The sequence below is a fragment of the Mytilus californianus genome, unplaced genomic scaffold (genome assembly GCF_021869535.1).
Source record: "Mytilus californianus isolate M0D057914Y unplaced genomic scaffold, xbMytCali1.0.p SCAF_10, whole genome shotgun sequence".
In the NCBI taxonomy this organism is placed as follows: Eukaryota; Metazoa; Mollusca; class Bivalvia; order Mytilida; family Mytilidae; genus Mytilus; species Mytilus californianus.
The window spans coordinates 67086911-67101806 of record NW_026262582.1 but is presented as its reverse complement, the minus strand read 5'-3'; the positions used below and the strand labels follow the sequence as shown (position 1 = coordinate 67101806).

At 31.3% G+C, this 14896-nt stretch overlaps 1 protein-coding gene across 4 annotated transcripts in view; it reads right to left on the bottom strand.

The window, feature by feature from the left end:
- Positions 1-14896, bottom strand: part of LOC127718978 (caspase-3-like) — an 88406-nt gene that overhangs the window by 64516 nt on the left and 8994 nt on the right. For 2 of the 4 annotated variants that reach the window (XR_007990073.1, XR_007990072.1), the window contains exon 8: positions 8458-10759. Coding sequence is in view for 1 of the 4 variants with exons in the window: in XM_052225053.1 (XP_052081013.1) it covers positions 10609-10759 (151 nt within the window). In the remaining 3 variants the exon portion in view is untranslated. Of the gene's footprint in view, positions 1-569; positions 10760-14896 lie in introns of those variants that run through there. The other 2 variants (XR_007990071.1, XM_052225053.1) reach the window with 2 other exon arrangements.

Below are 14896 nucleotides of genomic sequence, written 5' to 3'. Positions count from 1 at the left end.
GTGCGTTATTATTTTCGGAAGTTATACTTACACTACCATGAATTGATTCACCGTGATGGAATGTCGACCACATGTATTTCTATTTGTATGCATTTGATGAATAATACCTTTTTCAACTGGTTTTATAGTTTGTTCTTATTGTGTACTGTTACACCACTCTCTCAGGTTAGGAGAGGTTGGCGCCTACAAACTAGGTTAACCCCGCAACATTCTATATGTGCCTGTCCCAAGTCAGGATCCTGTTATTGAGCGGTTGTCGTTGTTTTGCTGTTTCTCATATTTGTTTTTCATTTATTACTTTGTACATTAATTAGGCCGTTAGTTTTCTCGTTTAAATTGTTTTACATTTGTCATTTCGGGGCCTTTAATAGCTGACTTTGCGGTATGAACTTTTCTCATTGTTGAAGTCGTACGGTGACCTATAGTTGTTAATTTCTGTGTCATTTGGTCTCTTGTTGAGAGTAGTCTCATTGGCAATCATACCACATCTTTTTTGTTATTTCATAACTTCGAATGTATTAAATTTTGGTACAGTAAATTGCAAGATACTGAATTAATAACAATAAAAATATGTTTGTAATATATTTTAATTCTACAAAAATCAAATTTTCTATTACAAATGAGTGTCACCTAAAATCAAATCAATTTTGCTTGATGAATTGCAGAGATATTGTATATTTCTATGTCATCTCTTTTTTTCATGTTAGCTTTTAAATGTTACAAGTTTATAGATAGTTTAGCCTGATACTTACATATGTATGTTTCATGTAGTTTAAAATTAAAAATCAAATTAAAACACATGTTTAAAGAATGGAATTCAAAAGTAATGTTACAGTTGGTAAAAATCGTGTATAAAAATATTAAAGCCTGTACAGCAAATGGAGGATAGATGTTTAACCCACTAAATATTCATAGGAGAATTCTTCAAGGATGTCATTTAAGCGCCATTCTAATTGTTTTAACAGTTGAAATTTTGCATATTAAAATATTAGCCTGTGAAACCAGAATAGATAATAACATCGAAATGATAAAAAACTAGTTAGATGAAGAAAAAAAACATAGTCTAATCATAGATAAATTAGCGGACGAAACCACATTGTATATCAGCTCTAAAGATCAAATCACTCGTTCACTTGACATAATAATTACAGTATTAGGTTCTTTTTCAGTACTCTTATCAAATAAAGATAGAACCGATTCGGAAAGTGTTGGCTAACGTGAGTTAAAAATATAGGAAATGAGTATGAAAATTAACCCTGGAGCAAAGACACTCTAAAAAGCTCAAGATTTGTTTCTCTTTTTTTTTTATAACATTACAAAGTTATTGACATGCATGGTGATATGATGACAGAGGTTGTATCTTACAAAAAGAAAACTGCATGTGGCATTGAAAAATTTAGAATGTGCAAATGATACATATACGAAAAGGCTACCAATTAAAATTAAAAATAAAAACGGACAACAATCCGACAATTGAGCAGAAAACAGCCCAAGGCCATCAATGGGTTTTCAACACAGCTAGAAAATAACGCACCCGGATGCGGCTTCAGCTGGCCCTTAAACAAAAAAATGTGTACTATTTCAGTGAATATGGTCGTCACACTATACTCCGAAACATATAAATGAACCAAAATTACAAAAAAAAAAACAATACTAACAATTGACAGAGGATTTTGACTTGGGACAGATGCAATAAAATGCTTCGCTGGGCGCAGCTTGAAACGATCGCAGAGGTCGAACCCTGAACAGTTGGGGCAAGTATGGACACAACATTCAAGCTTGATACAGCTCTGAATTTGGATTGTGATTAAATATTTGACACAGCATAGGTTTCTGACACAGAAAGAATGTGGTCTAAGAACTTCAATTTTGTTAATTTACCTATTATGGTCCAATGTCCAAAATCAAAATACATGGTTAGATTCAGCATATCAAAGAACCCCATATATTCAATTTTTGTTGAAATTAAACAAAGTTTAATTTTGGACCCCAACTTGGACAAACTTGAAAACTGGGCCCATAATCAAAAATCTAAACACATGTTTAGATTCAGCATATCAAAGTACCCCAAGAATTCAATTTTTGTTAAAATCAAACTAAGTTTAATTTTGGACCCTTTGGACCTTAATGTAGACCAATTTAAAAAACGGGACCCAAAATTAAAAATCTAAAAACACGGTTAGATTTGGCATATCAAAGAACCCCAATAATTCAATTTTTGATGAAATCAAACAAAGTTTAATTTTGGACCCTTTTGACCTCAATATGAACCAATTTGATAGCGGGCCCACAAATAAAAAATCTAAATACATGGTAAGATTCAGCATATCAAAGAACCCCATATATTCAATTTTTGTTGAAATTAAACAAAGTTTAATTTTGGACCCCAATTTGGACCTTAATGTAGACCAATTTAAAAAACGGGACCCAAAATTAAAAATCTAAATACACGGTTAGATTTGGCATATCAAAGAACCCCAATAATTAATTTTTTTATGAAATCAAACAAAGTTTAATTTTGGACCCTTTTCACCTCAATATGAACCAATTTGATAGCGGACCCACAAATAAAAAATCTAAATACATGGTAAGATTCAGCATATCAAAGAACCCCATATATTCAATTTTTGTTGAAATCAAACAAAGTTTAATTTTGGACCCCAATTTGGACCAACTTGAAAACTGGGCCAAAAATCTAAAATCTAAATACATGTTTAGATTCAGCATATCAAAGAACCCCATATATTCATTTTTTGTTGAAATCAAACAAAGTTTAATTTTGGACCCTTTGGACCTTAATGTAGACCAATTTAAAAAACGGGACCCAAAATTAAAAATCTAAATACACGGTTAGATTTGGCATATCAAAGAACCCCAATAATTAAATTTTGTGATGAAATCAAACAAAGTTTAATTTTGGACCCTTTTGACCTCAATATGAACCAATTTGATAGCGGGCCCACAAATAAAAAATCTAAATACATGGTAGAATTAAGCATATCAAAGAACCCCATATATTCAATTTTTGTTGAAATCAAACAAAGTTTAATTTTGGACCCCAATTTTGACCAACTTGAAAACTGGACCAAAAATCTAAAATCTAAATACATGTTTAGATCCAGAATGTCAAAGAACCCCATATATTCAATTTTTGTTGAAATCAAACAAAGTTTAATTTTGGACCCCAACTTGGACCAACTTGAAAACTGGGCCCATAATCAAAAATCTAAACACATGTTTAGATTCAGCATATCAAAGAACCCCAAGAATTCAATTTTTGTTCAAATCAAACTAAGTTTAATTTTGGACCCTTTGGACCTTAATGTAGACCAATTTAAAAAAACAGGACCCAAAATTAAAAATCTAAATACACAGTTAGATTTGGCATATCAAAGAACCCCAATAATTCAATTTTTGATGAAATCAAACAAAGTTTAATTTTGGACCCTTTTGACCTCAATATGAACCAATTTGATAGCGGGGTGCACAAATAAAAAATCTAAATACATGGTTAGATTCAGCATAACAAATAAATAAATGTGGTCAAAGATTTTACAAATCTAATGCGCCATACTGGTCTTCCTTTATAAATATGCATTTCTTTAAACATAATTTAAAAGCAGTGTAAGGGAAGTAACCAAAACGTTGTATTTGGATTACCTCCCTTACACTGTTTTAAATTATCTTAATTGTTCATTAACCATTACTTTATACATAATTTAAAAGCAGTGTAAGGGAGATAATTTCAATGATGTATTTGATTTATCTCCCTTACACTGCTTTAAATTATGTTTTGTACTAAAGTATTTGTCCATTAATGAGGACAACCTTGTTTTTCCCCCTTTTTTGCCCCTAATTCTTAAACGGTTTGAGCAATAACCCCCCAAAGCAAATCCTAACCATCCCTTTGTGGTATGGAAACTTGTAGTATAATTTCAGAGAGATCCATACACCGTTCCACAGTTGTTGTCTGGAAACTAGAAAATGCTTATTTTTGGCCCCTTTTTGGCCCCTTATTCCTTAACAGTTGATACCATAAACCCCAAATCAATCCCCACCTTCCTTTTGTGGTATTGAACCTTATGGTAAAATTTCATAGAGATCCATTCACTTAAACTAAAGTTAGAGTGCGAAAACTAATGCGTCTTCGGACGACGACGCCGGACGACGACGACGACGACGCCGGACGACGACGACGACGACGACGACGCCGGACGACGACGACGACGACGACGACGCCGGACGACGACGACGACGACGACGACGACGCCAACGTCATACCAATATACGACCACAAAAATTTTTTTGCGGTCGTATAAAAATTAAGCAGGGTTAAACGTGTTTTGCGATATCTCAACCCTCCCCTATACATCTAGCCCATTACATATAATTACAACATTACAACAACATGACGAAACAGTAACTACTGCATGTTAAGTGTGAGTAAAACTCTTTCTAGAGCAATTTTTGCTTTAAGAAAAACAAAAAACAACAAAAAACAACATGATATAACAAAGTTTGAGCAAATATTGATAACTAATATCCAATAAGGTTTATAAAATGATTGAAAAAGAATTGAATCTAGTAATAAGTCAATCAATTTCCATTAAATTATTTATGTTTAACTGTCTAGAGGACAACATACTTGAAATACTTTGTTAGAAATAATTGCATTACACATCACCTGTTCATCTTGTCACACGAACAATGAAGACCACTAATTGTGTTCTGGACACTTATCAATCGTATGTTATTAAATGTTCTTTCTTGAGCATGGTTAGAGTTCACAGTTCTGAGGAATCAGATAGGTATTCTTTTAAGTATATTTGGCTTTCATAAACATACTTATTGAAAGGAAAAGATAATATGACAGTTCATTTAACAGTTACAATTGTTTTCATATACCCTTTGCATAAATACATTTCAAATAATAAGACAAATCAGGTAGATGTTTCTGACATATTAGCATTTAAACAAAAATAGAAATACAGACACTTTCTGATGGCATCACACATCACTGAAAGCAATGTACACAAATAATCCACAAAGGCATGTAATTTTCTCCTAAAGATATAATGCTGCTGTTATTGATTTAAAGAAAATTGTTTATGAATGAACTATCCCATTTTTTTGTCACAATAGAAGAAAACTAATTTGACTTAAAAAATCACCGAAATCCTGTGCAGTTTCGTATTGAAGTCGTTTCAGACATTTTTAACTACCACTGCTTTTAAATAATACCCCATTATGTAAATTTGAAAATTAAGCAATGATGCACTTAAACCACCTTACGAAACTTGTTTTCTAGTGTGCCTTAATACGTGGTTTCTGTTGAAAACTTAAATTGGACTTGCTTGAAAATATTATTTGTAATCCCTATAGGAATATCGTTCTTAGAACTAGACAACATAAGTATTGAAATGTTTAGATACTGTACTTATCTGTATATTATTGCTTTTTAAGAATGCAATCAAATAATTGCAGCATACTTCATGTTTGTGTGTCACAGTTTGGAGAAAATATAGTTTTATCTTCATTATTATTCCATATAACCTATACAGTAAATGAACACCTGCAAATACAGGAAACAAGTGAACGTTTAGCATTCATAGGTTATGAGAGTTTTGACAAAATGTTTCGAACCAGATATGCCATTGAACATGAATGCCGTTTTTGTGGATCTCTGTGTACGTATACTGCATTCACAGCGAAAATGATTATGAACTGTAAGTGTCTTTTTTTGTAACAGGAAAATCAATAGATTGCATACTGCAATTTTGTAATAAAATTCATAGGTATCTGCATAATTTGTATTATACATATAAAAATAAACTTTTAAATGGGGTTAAAATGTTACTGTTTATTGAGATTTGCATAATTTTATCAAAACACTAATATCTAACATAATATACATCTCTAAATTTGTGAAAATTCAATTCAATTGGATTGTTAATAGATGCAAATCAAAAGGGATATGTAGATAAACAATCAATGGTTCAATAAAGTTCTATTAATGTCACTTGGATTAAACTTTCTACATGAAAAAACAACTACAGAAAATTTACAAACAAAAACATGAGATCCAAGCTTACAAAACCACATGCATTTTTTTGTCACTGGTATACTCATGTCATGAAATTCAATATTTTACGTTTGGGAACCCTAAACATGTTTGAAATCAAAATACAAAGTCAATGCTGAAACGTTATATATATCCATAAGATAAAATTTATTGTAAAAATTGAATTGAAATCAAGAGAAAACTTGTCTCTTTGACACATTCCCATTCCCATTCTAAATCTTATTTAAGTTTATCTGTTCCCATTTTGTACATATGACAAAAGTACAGGAAACAATCGTTTGACACTCTCACAACATTGAGCGCCAAATTTGACTCATTCCAGCTTCTCTTTCTCAGTTAAAAAAAGTCTTATATTTGACTAATTGAAGGGATCTACCACAGGTAAAAAATATGTCAAATAACCAAATTTCAATAAAACATTTTTAAATAATGAAAAAAAGGTTGAATTCACGTTACACTTTGTGGTTAACTTTCTCTAAAAATCGATAGATTTGGTCTAAGACCGGGGATACATTTGTTATCTACATTCATATCTTCATATTCGTAGATATGGATATTTTAACACCCTTCAGTAACCTTTACACCCTTTGCCTTCGCCTCAGGGTGTACTTGGATACTTCAGAGTGTTAAAATATCCATTTCATTCTACAGATATATGGAATATAGATGTAAGACGTGTTTGTTTTCAAAGTTTAATATTGTCATTTAAGATACATGGCTTATAAAGAAAAATTAAGTGTTAACATTGCTATATAACATTGAAATAGATAAGATTGATGGAAATATATAAATCCTAAAATGAACACCACACTTTTACTATGAATCTCTTGATTGTTTTCGTACCTAATGTCAGATGTTAATAATTTCACGCAATTTTAGACAATGCTTGGAAATAATTGAATTATTTCTCGAGAATTTCTCACTTTATACTAGACAAACCTATTTTGTGGATTTTTTTAGATTTGTAATCTGTTTTTTTTGGCGAGAATCCTGATTTATTTATTATCAACTATTACCAAGATGACTTCACTTCCATAGTCTGCCTGCCTCTACCTCAAATCAAGCGTTTGTCAGTTTTGTAGAAAGGAATTCACTTTGCCATCAAAAGTCGTAAAAACATACCTATCTACATGCTATATGTACATTTATACCATATATCATAATTACTTTGGACGATACAAGGAATAAAAAAGTTTGGGTTTTATTTGTGCATGCTTGCTTCCTTATAGATAGTAAAAATGTATGCTACGTATAGCTGCCGATTTTGTGAATTTATGCGATAACAATGTAAACAATTATAAATAAAACACAACACTTTAAATTAATGTCAAATGATACTATCTTTGAATAGAAAATGATAATTATTTATTAAAGCGCCTGTCCGACTAAAATGAAACAAATTGAATAAACATAGTACATGAATAAAATTGTACTGAAACACGTTATAGTGATAGTTTTTCTAAATTCATCATAAGTATAAATGAAACCCAATAGGAACAACAAACAGATTTTGAATAAATCAATATGACACATGATATAAAGCAATTTTGTTTATATCCTGAAATATTATATCTACGCTTTAACGTATACATGGTATAGTTTTTGTATTGTTTTGTATTTTAATAACGTAAACGCGGACTGCAATGAAGACCCCAAAGTATTTTGAAACGTTATCGGTAATTTGAATACAACCGGTTGCCAATAATAAACGCGGGATACCAGGAGACTATATCGCTTAATGTTCTGGTCGCGACATTGGTAATAAATATTTTTGGCAATCGTTAAAGTCAATCTTTCTGTATGCCGATACATGACAAAGTAGGGAAATTGTACGTGAAATTGGCTGTAAAAGGTTAAATTAAGTATGCCGCTTATAACATGTATTAAACTGATAGAATAAAAAAAAAATATACATTCAATTAGTATGAAAACAAAGATATAAAAATCATAAATAAAAAACAATTGCTGCCATCATTCATATTGGTTTACGGTGTCTGAAAAAAATGTAACTTAAGTCTTATGAAGTTGGACATACCACTGATATATGCATGATTATATCCCTTATAGAACTGTATCCTTAGTTTGAAATTAACCATAATATTTGAAAATCGTATGATAAATATTGCAATTGTATTTTGAAATTTTAGAGATTTGGTGTTCAGTTAAGGCATCAAATTCTGATAGACAAAAAGTTATTGAATGATTATAGAAAGTTAAATGAAATATATCAGAGGTCTTTTCACTACATAAAAATGCATAACAAGATATGTACAAAGATCATGCTTTTGATATCATACAGTCACTATACTTTACTAAAAAATATGAAAATAACTTTGTTTTCATTGTATGCGTCCGAAGCGCTTTTCTGGATTGACCCTCATCTGGAACGCTAAAAATCACAAATGTTTTTCTAGCAAAAAGGACCTAAAATGATAGCCAAATCCAAATTATGTCACTTTTGCCTGAGGGACTTATAATTCATACACGGACAATTTAAGAAAGGTTTGTTATAAACCATGTCATTACCGCAGCATTGACTATTGATCAAGACACCTTGGACTTATAGTCTACAAGCAGCAGTATCGACCAGTGCTTTGAAAATGAAGTAAAAACATTTTATAAACAAGCATTCTGAGAGGATGGCATGGCAATACATAGTCCCCTACCTGATAAAAATTCATTATACTGGAACAAAATGCTAACTTGTTCTATAACTTGTCATGGTGTAAACAAAAGTAAATAGCATGTCAATATCTTCAAGCATGACTAAAAACAGTGTGGAAAACTGATTATATGAGTGAATTTTTCAAGTCCAAGGACCATAACTCTGCACAAAATATTAGACCAAAACAAAAATTTTAACATGATCTGTAACTTGTCATGATAAAACTATATACCATTTATCAATCAATATCTTATAAGCATGATGAAAAAACATTAGATATGATTAATAGTTCTCTAAAATTAGATATGATGTAATACATTGTATATCTATTTTCAAATTATAATCAGATATAATTAATAGTTCCAAATATTTTTTTCTTTCAATTGTCACAAACTAATATAGATTTGTAACTTATCTATAAAATGTCAACAACTTTTATCTACACAATGTAATGTATTGAAATATGAACATTAATAAAAATAGATTATTATTTAATTAAAGGATTTTTCTTCATATTTTTTTTTTATATATATAGCATTCAAAAAATTAGTTTATACTATAAAACAAACAAACCTTTCAAAAAATTCTTCAAATAATTTAACAAAGAATGTCTTTTAAAAAATGAGTTATCTCCCTTTGTACAGAAATATGGTTTAACATAGAACTCTAACATTAGATATGGTTCAGAGTTATGGTCCATAACTCTAGACTAAATCATCAGACCGGAACAAAATCTGAACTTGATCTATAACTTGTCATGATAAAACTATATACCAGAAAAAAAGTGTGGAAAGCTGATTTGCCGGACTGACGGATGGACAGACGGACAGATGGACAGACGGACAGACGGACGGAATGCAAACCTAAAGTCCCCTTCCACTTCGTCGATAGGGGACTAATTAAAATAAGAAATGTTTTATACGTCTGGATTTTTCTTCATCAGGAACGTTCGAAGCCAAATATTTGAAAACCAAGGGTGTTCAAGTAACAAAACAAACAAGGACCAAAAGGAACATTATTAGGGACGATTTAAAACTTGGTATTTTGTATAACAAGTTAATTTATAGAAAATTAGTTTGATGTTGAACTGTCTTAGTGGGATTTTGTTTTTGGGTTGCTGTTCAGTGGTCTTATATGCCTTATTTTTGCTTAATCAATTTGTTAGCAAACAGATGATTGCGACCTCCTGAATTAAACATTGCAAAGAATTCTCAATCTATCAAATATCATTCAAAAGATTCCTACAAGTTACTAATCTGTCAATTAACAGTATACAAAAATGTAATATACCGAATATAGTATGGCTGAATGTTGATTGTCATATTTCAGTAATGCTTAAAAAATTAAGAAAAATGCCTAAATAACATTTAAAAGTTTTCGTATAATAGTTTGCCAAACGAGGTCGTATGAAAAGACATTATCTATATCAGAAGGTCTGCTTTTCACATTTAAATTTCAAACATAAGCAATAATGTTAAAAGAACGTTTCGATCAATTATGTCGTAATGTATATGTTACTGAAATAAAATTCACTCATTAGAATTTAACCTCGTAATCGTTTTAAATCATTTTAATGATTTAACCCCTCCTCCCCTCCTTCCACCCCCTTAAAAAAACAAAACATAAATTTGCTTGATTATTGAATTTGAGAGTTTTTGACATTTCATGGGACAATTAATGGCTGCCATTTCGATCCTTTCCTTTCAACCCAAAGAGACAGTTCTTAAAAAATTTGATGTACAGATAAAAATGATTTATGGTTGCTTTCAATTTACCAGCATACATAAAAAAAACACTGTAAAAATATCAAATAAGTGGTAGTCATAAAACTCTTTGACTGCAAATTTGCAGATGGTACCAATTACCGAATATTTTCTGGAAAAAAATAAAGTTTTCTGGTTAGAGAAGAAAAATGAGAAGGCACGGTTTTCACTATCTGGCCATCTTTAATTGGTATATCACATTTGCTAATTCTGTTGTTTACATCTGTTAGTATATCAAGCAAGTGGTGCCTAAAAATATATTCGTAATAATTAACTTTTCTGAAAACTGAAGGTAAAATTAACATGTTGATAACGGCAAACTATGATGAACAAAGTAAGAGTCGACTTTTTGTTGTCCGATACAAACACATAATTTCTCAAATAATTAAAACAGTTATAAATAAATGGGGCATGCGTCCATGGCACACAGATGATGACCCCGCTTGTATATAACGTTATAAAAGGATATAACTCAAGAACTGTAAATGTGACGCTACCCAAATTTCTACTTGATCTGAGTTTTGTGGTAATAATCATTGTGCATAAGTTTCATAACATTTGGTTCAGGCAAACTAAAGTTTGAGGACAGAAACAAATATTTCAGGAATTTTTTTTGTAAAGGGCATAACTCTAGAACGGTAAAAGTGACGCCACCAAAATTCAAACTTGATCTGTGTTTTGTGGTAATAAGCATTGTGTATAAGTTTCATAACATTTGGTGAAGGCAAACTAAAGTTCAGCAATTTTTCCATTCAAATTTGATCTGTGTTTATTAGTCATAAGCATTGTGTATTACTTTCATTACATTTGGTTGAGGCAATCTAAAGTTAGAGAACGGAAACGAAAAATTCAGCAATTTTTCCATTTGTAAAGGGGCATAACTCGATCTCAACATTGTCAATAACACTTCCCTGCGAAATTTGTTATCCAAAGTTCCGAAATATCGTGAGCCTAAATCCATCAATTGGAAATACAACTTCAAAATACTGATGGATTCAGTCGAGGATTATGCTAGGCAATGTGCTAAACGCGAGAAAGAAGACTTAGATACTCTTTCCGAATAGATTAAGGCTGTGAGGTCGTTGATACAAATCCGAATTAAGAAACTAAATGGGTCTATCAATACCCACGCTACGTCAATTTTTAAAGACCCAAATGTTGCAAAACACTTGTCCTACCTCCATGACAAATATGTTGTTGTCCCCGCAGATAAAGCCCCAAACAACATCGTTTTTGTGTGTAAATATCATTACATAAACTGCTTGATAAATGAATTAGGTATTGACAATTCATTTGGAAACTCAACATAAACCCTCACGACACTTACCAAAGAGGAAATCCTGGATAATCATAGGCATATTCTATGTTCCTTTGGAATTTCAACCAAAGATGAAGAACTGGATCTTCCATCACTGTATTGGATAACTAAACTACATAAGTGTTCTTACAAACAACGGTATATTGCTGGGTCTTCCAAGTGCTCCACGAAACCTCTTTCTAAATTATTAACATCTATTTTATCAGCCGGGCTCCAAAGTTATTGTGAACCTGCCTTATCTAGAGGTGGCGTGAATCAGATGTTGATGCTAAAAAATTCCAAAGATCTTTTAGAGTACATACAATCTAAGACTCTCTCATCTTGCAATAGTATTTAAACATTTGACTTTTCTACACTTTACACAAGTATTCCCCATTCCAAACTAAAAGACAAATTGAAAGAGTTGGTATTACTTTGTTTCATTAAAAAGAATGGCGAACGTAGATACAAGTATCTTGTCTTGGATAGGGATAACTCCTACTTTGTAAAGAATCAGTCTGATTCAAAAAAAAAAAATTCTCTGAAACTGACATTATCAAGATGCTTGATTTCTTGATTGACAACATATTTGTTACGTTTGGAGGACGTGTTTTTCAACAGACTGTCGGAATTCCAATGGGAACCAATTGTGCCCCTCTTCTTGCCGACTTGTTTCTTTATTATTATGAGGCTGACTTCATACATGAACTTCTTAGGAAGAAAGATAAGAAGTTAGCAATATCCTTTAACTTTATGTTCCGCTATATAGATGATGTTCTCTCACTAAATAATACAAAATTTGGTGACTATGTTGAACGAATCTATCCCATCGAACTAGAGATAAAGGATACTACAGATACAGTTAAGTCTGACTCATATCTTGCCTTACATCTAGAAATTGACGATGAGGGTCGGTTGAAAACAAAGCTTTACGACGAAAGAGATAATTTCAGCTTCCAAATTGTGAACTTTCCAGTTCTATGTAGCAACATTCCAGCAGCGCCTGCGTACGGAGTATATATCTCCCAATTGATACGATATTCCCGGGCTTGTATTTCCTATCATGATTTCCTTGATAGAGGATTGCTGCTCACAAGGAAGCTATTAAAGCAAGAGTTCCAAATGGTGAAGTTGAAATCATCCCTTCGTAAAATTTTGGACGCCATCACGAGTTGGTTGACGTTATGGAATAACCGTTCAGAGATGTTATCGGATATGTTCCTTATGTCGTAACTACAATATCCTTCCCTTTTCATGAATGTAACCTACCGAATTAGACTATTTACCGGATTTGTAATAACATAAGCAACACGACGGGTGCCACATGTGGCTCAGGATCTGATTACCCTTCCGGACACTACAAACCAGTTAAAGTCTGAAATGGCCTATATCTGTACTCGACTGTACTGATTTTTACTCGACCAGTCTGAATTGGTCTGAAATTTACTTGGTAATACTCGACTGTAGTCTGAACCATACTTAACCGTCTGAACTTGTACTCGACCAGTACTTAACCATTTTATACGCGTCTGAACCATGCTCGACCTAGTCTGAACCATGCTCAACCTAGTCTGAACCATACTCGACCTAGTCTGAACCATACTTGACCTAGTCTGAACCAATCTAGACCTATTTTTTGTATCTATCTATTGTATTTCATCAATTTAGGAACTGTTTTTAACAACAGCTAGTTCCCCTGGCTAGAAATTTGAACAACAATTTGAAATTAAAAATGTATTCAATATAGCATTGAAACCAGAATTTCACAATAAACATAATATAACTTCATCACCATATTCATCAGCACTTATATACATACATATATATCACCTTTAAAATAAAAAAAAAACAAGCTGATCAAATAATCTCAAAACTGAATTGTGACTAATATTTTCAATGTTATTCAAAATTTTTTGAATGTTTCAGATATATTTTATGGTTACTGGACAATTTTCACCATTAACTTAAGCCTAGTATAGATTTATGGTGTCAGTTGAGTTTAGTTAATAATGCAGTGAACATTTTTTTTATTAAAATATATATAAAATAGCATATAAAGCAACTTAATAAATTTGAAAAATGACACCTTTGTTTTGTTAAACCAAGAATTTAATATAATCATGATAATAGAACTTCCATAGTAATCCTGTGATAAACTTTTAAAAAAGGAAATGTGTTCCAAAGTTACAGTAAAAATTTATTTCAATTAAATTTAAATAATTTTTGTCAAAAAGACATGGCATACAAGAAGCACTTTAATAAGGTTTAATTACCTCAGAACATGTGTGTTTTACAGGTAAAAGAAAGCCCTATTTTTCTTAAACTTGTGTATTACTTATCTAGTGAATTCAAAAGGCCTTGCGATTTATGTTTCACAGGATGTTGCAATTTTGAATGAATGTTATTTAGAATTTAATACTCTCTGACCAGGTGTGATCTTTTTCATGAGTTTCCCCAAGCAGGAGGTATTACTTTATACTTCACCACTAATCAGAAGAACAATTTTGTTAATTTCTTAAATTTTTATCCCTTTTTGATATATATTATATATATCCCAAATTATAATAATAGATATATTTCTAAAATAAGGTTAAACAATTTCAGTGATTTTGTTGGCTGTTGTTGCCTCATTAAAAAGATAATTATATAACTATTGTACATATTTTGTATGTAACCATGAAACCTATGTAGTTATTATTTAGGAATTTAGGAAAATTAATTTAAAAAAAAAAAAAACACATGCCAAACAAGAAGCACCTTAATAAGGTTAAATTACCCTCAGTATAGATGTGCTTTTTGGGTAAAAGAAAATCTTTTTTTAACAAAACTCTAAAACTTTAAAATTAATATAATTAAATTATTATATAAGATAATTTGATTTAACTATCTCTATTCGATAAATCTGAGAATCATGTAAGAATGTAAAAATCTGTTATAATATATCTTTATTTTATTGTGGCTGTTGTCATGTCAGTTAAAAAGCAATTTATTTTAAAAGTTAAAATTTAGAAAAAGTAGAGGTTATTTGGTCAAGTATTGTTCAGACTGGTCGAGTATTGTTCAGACCTTTGGTCGAGTATGGTTAAGAC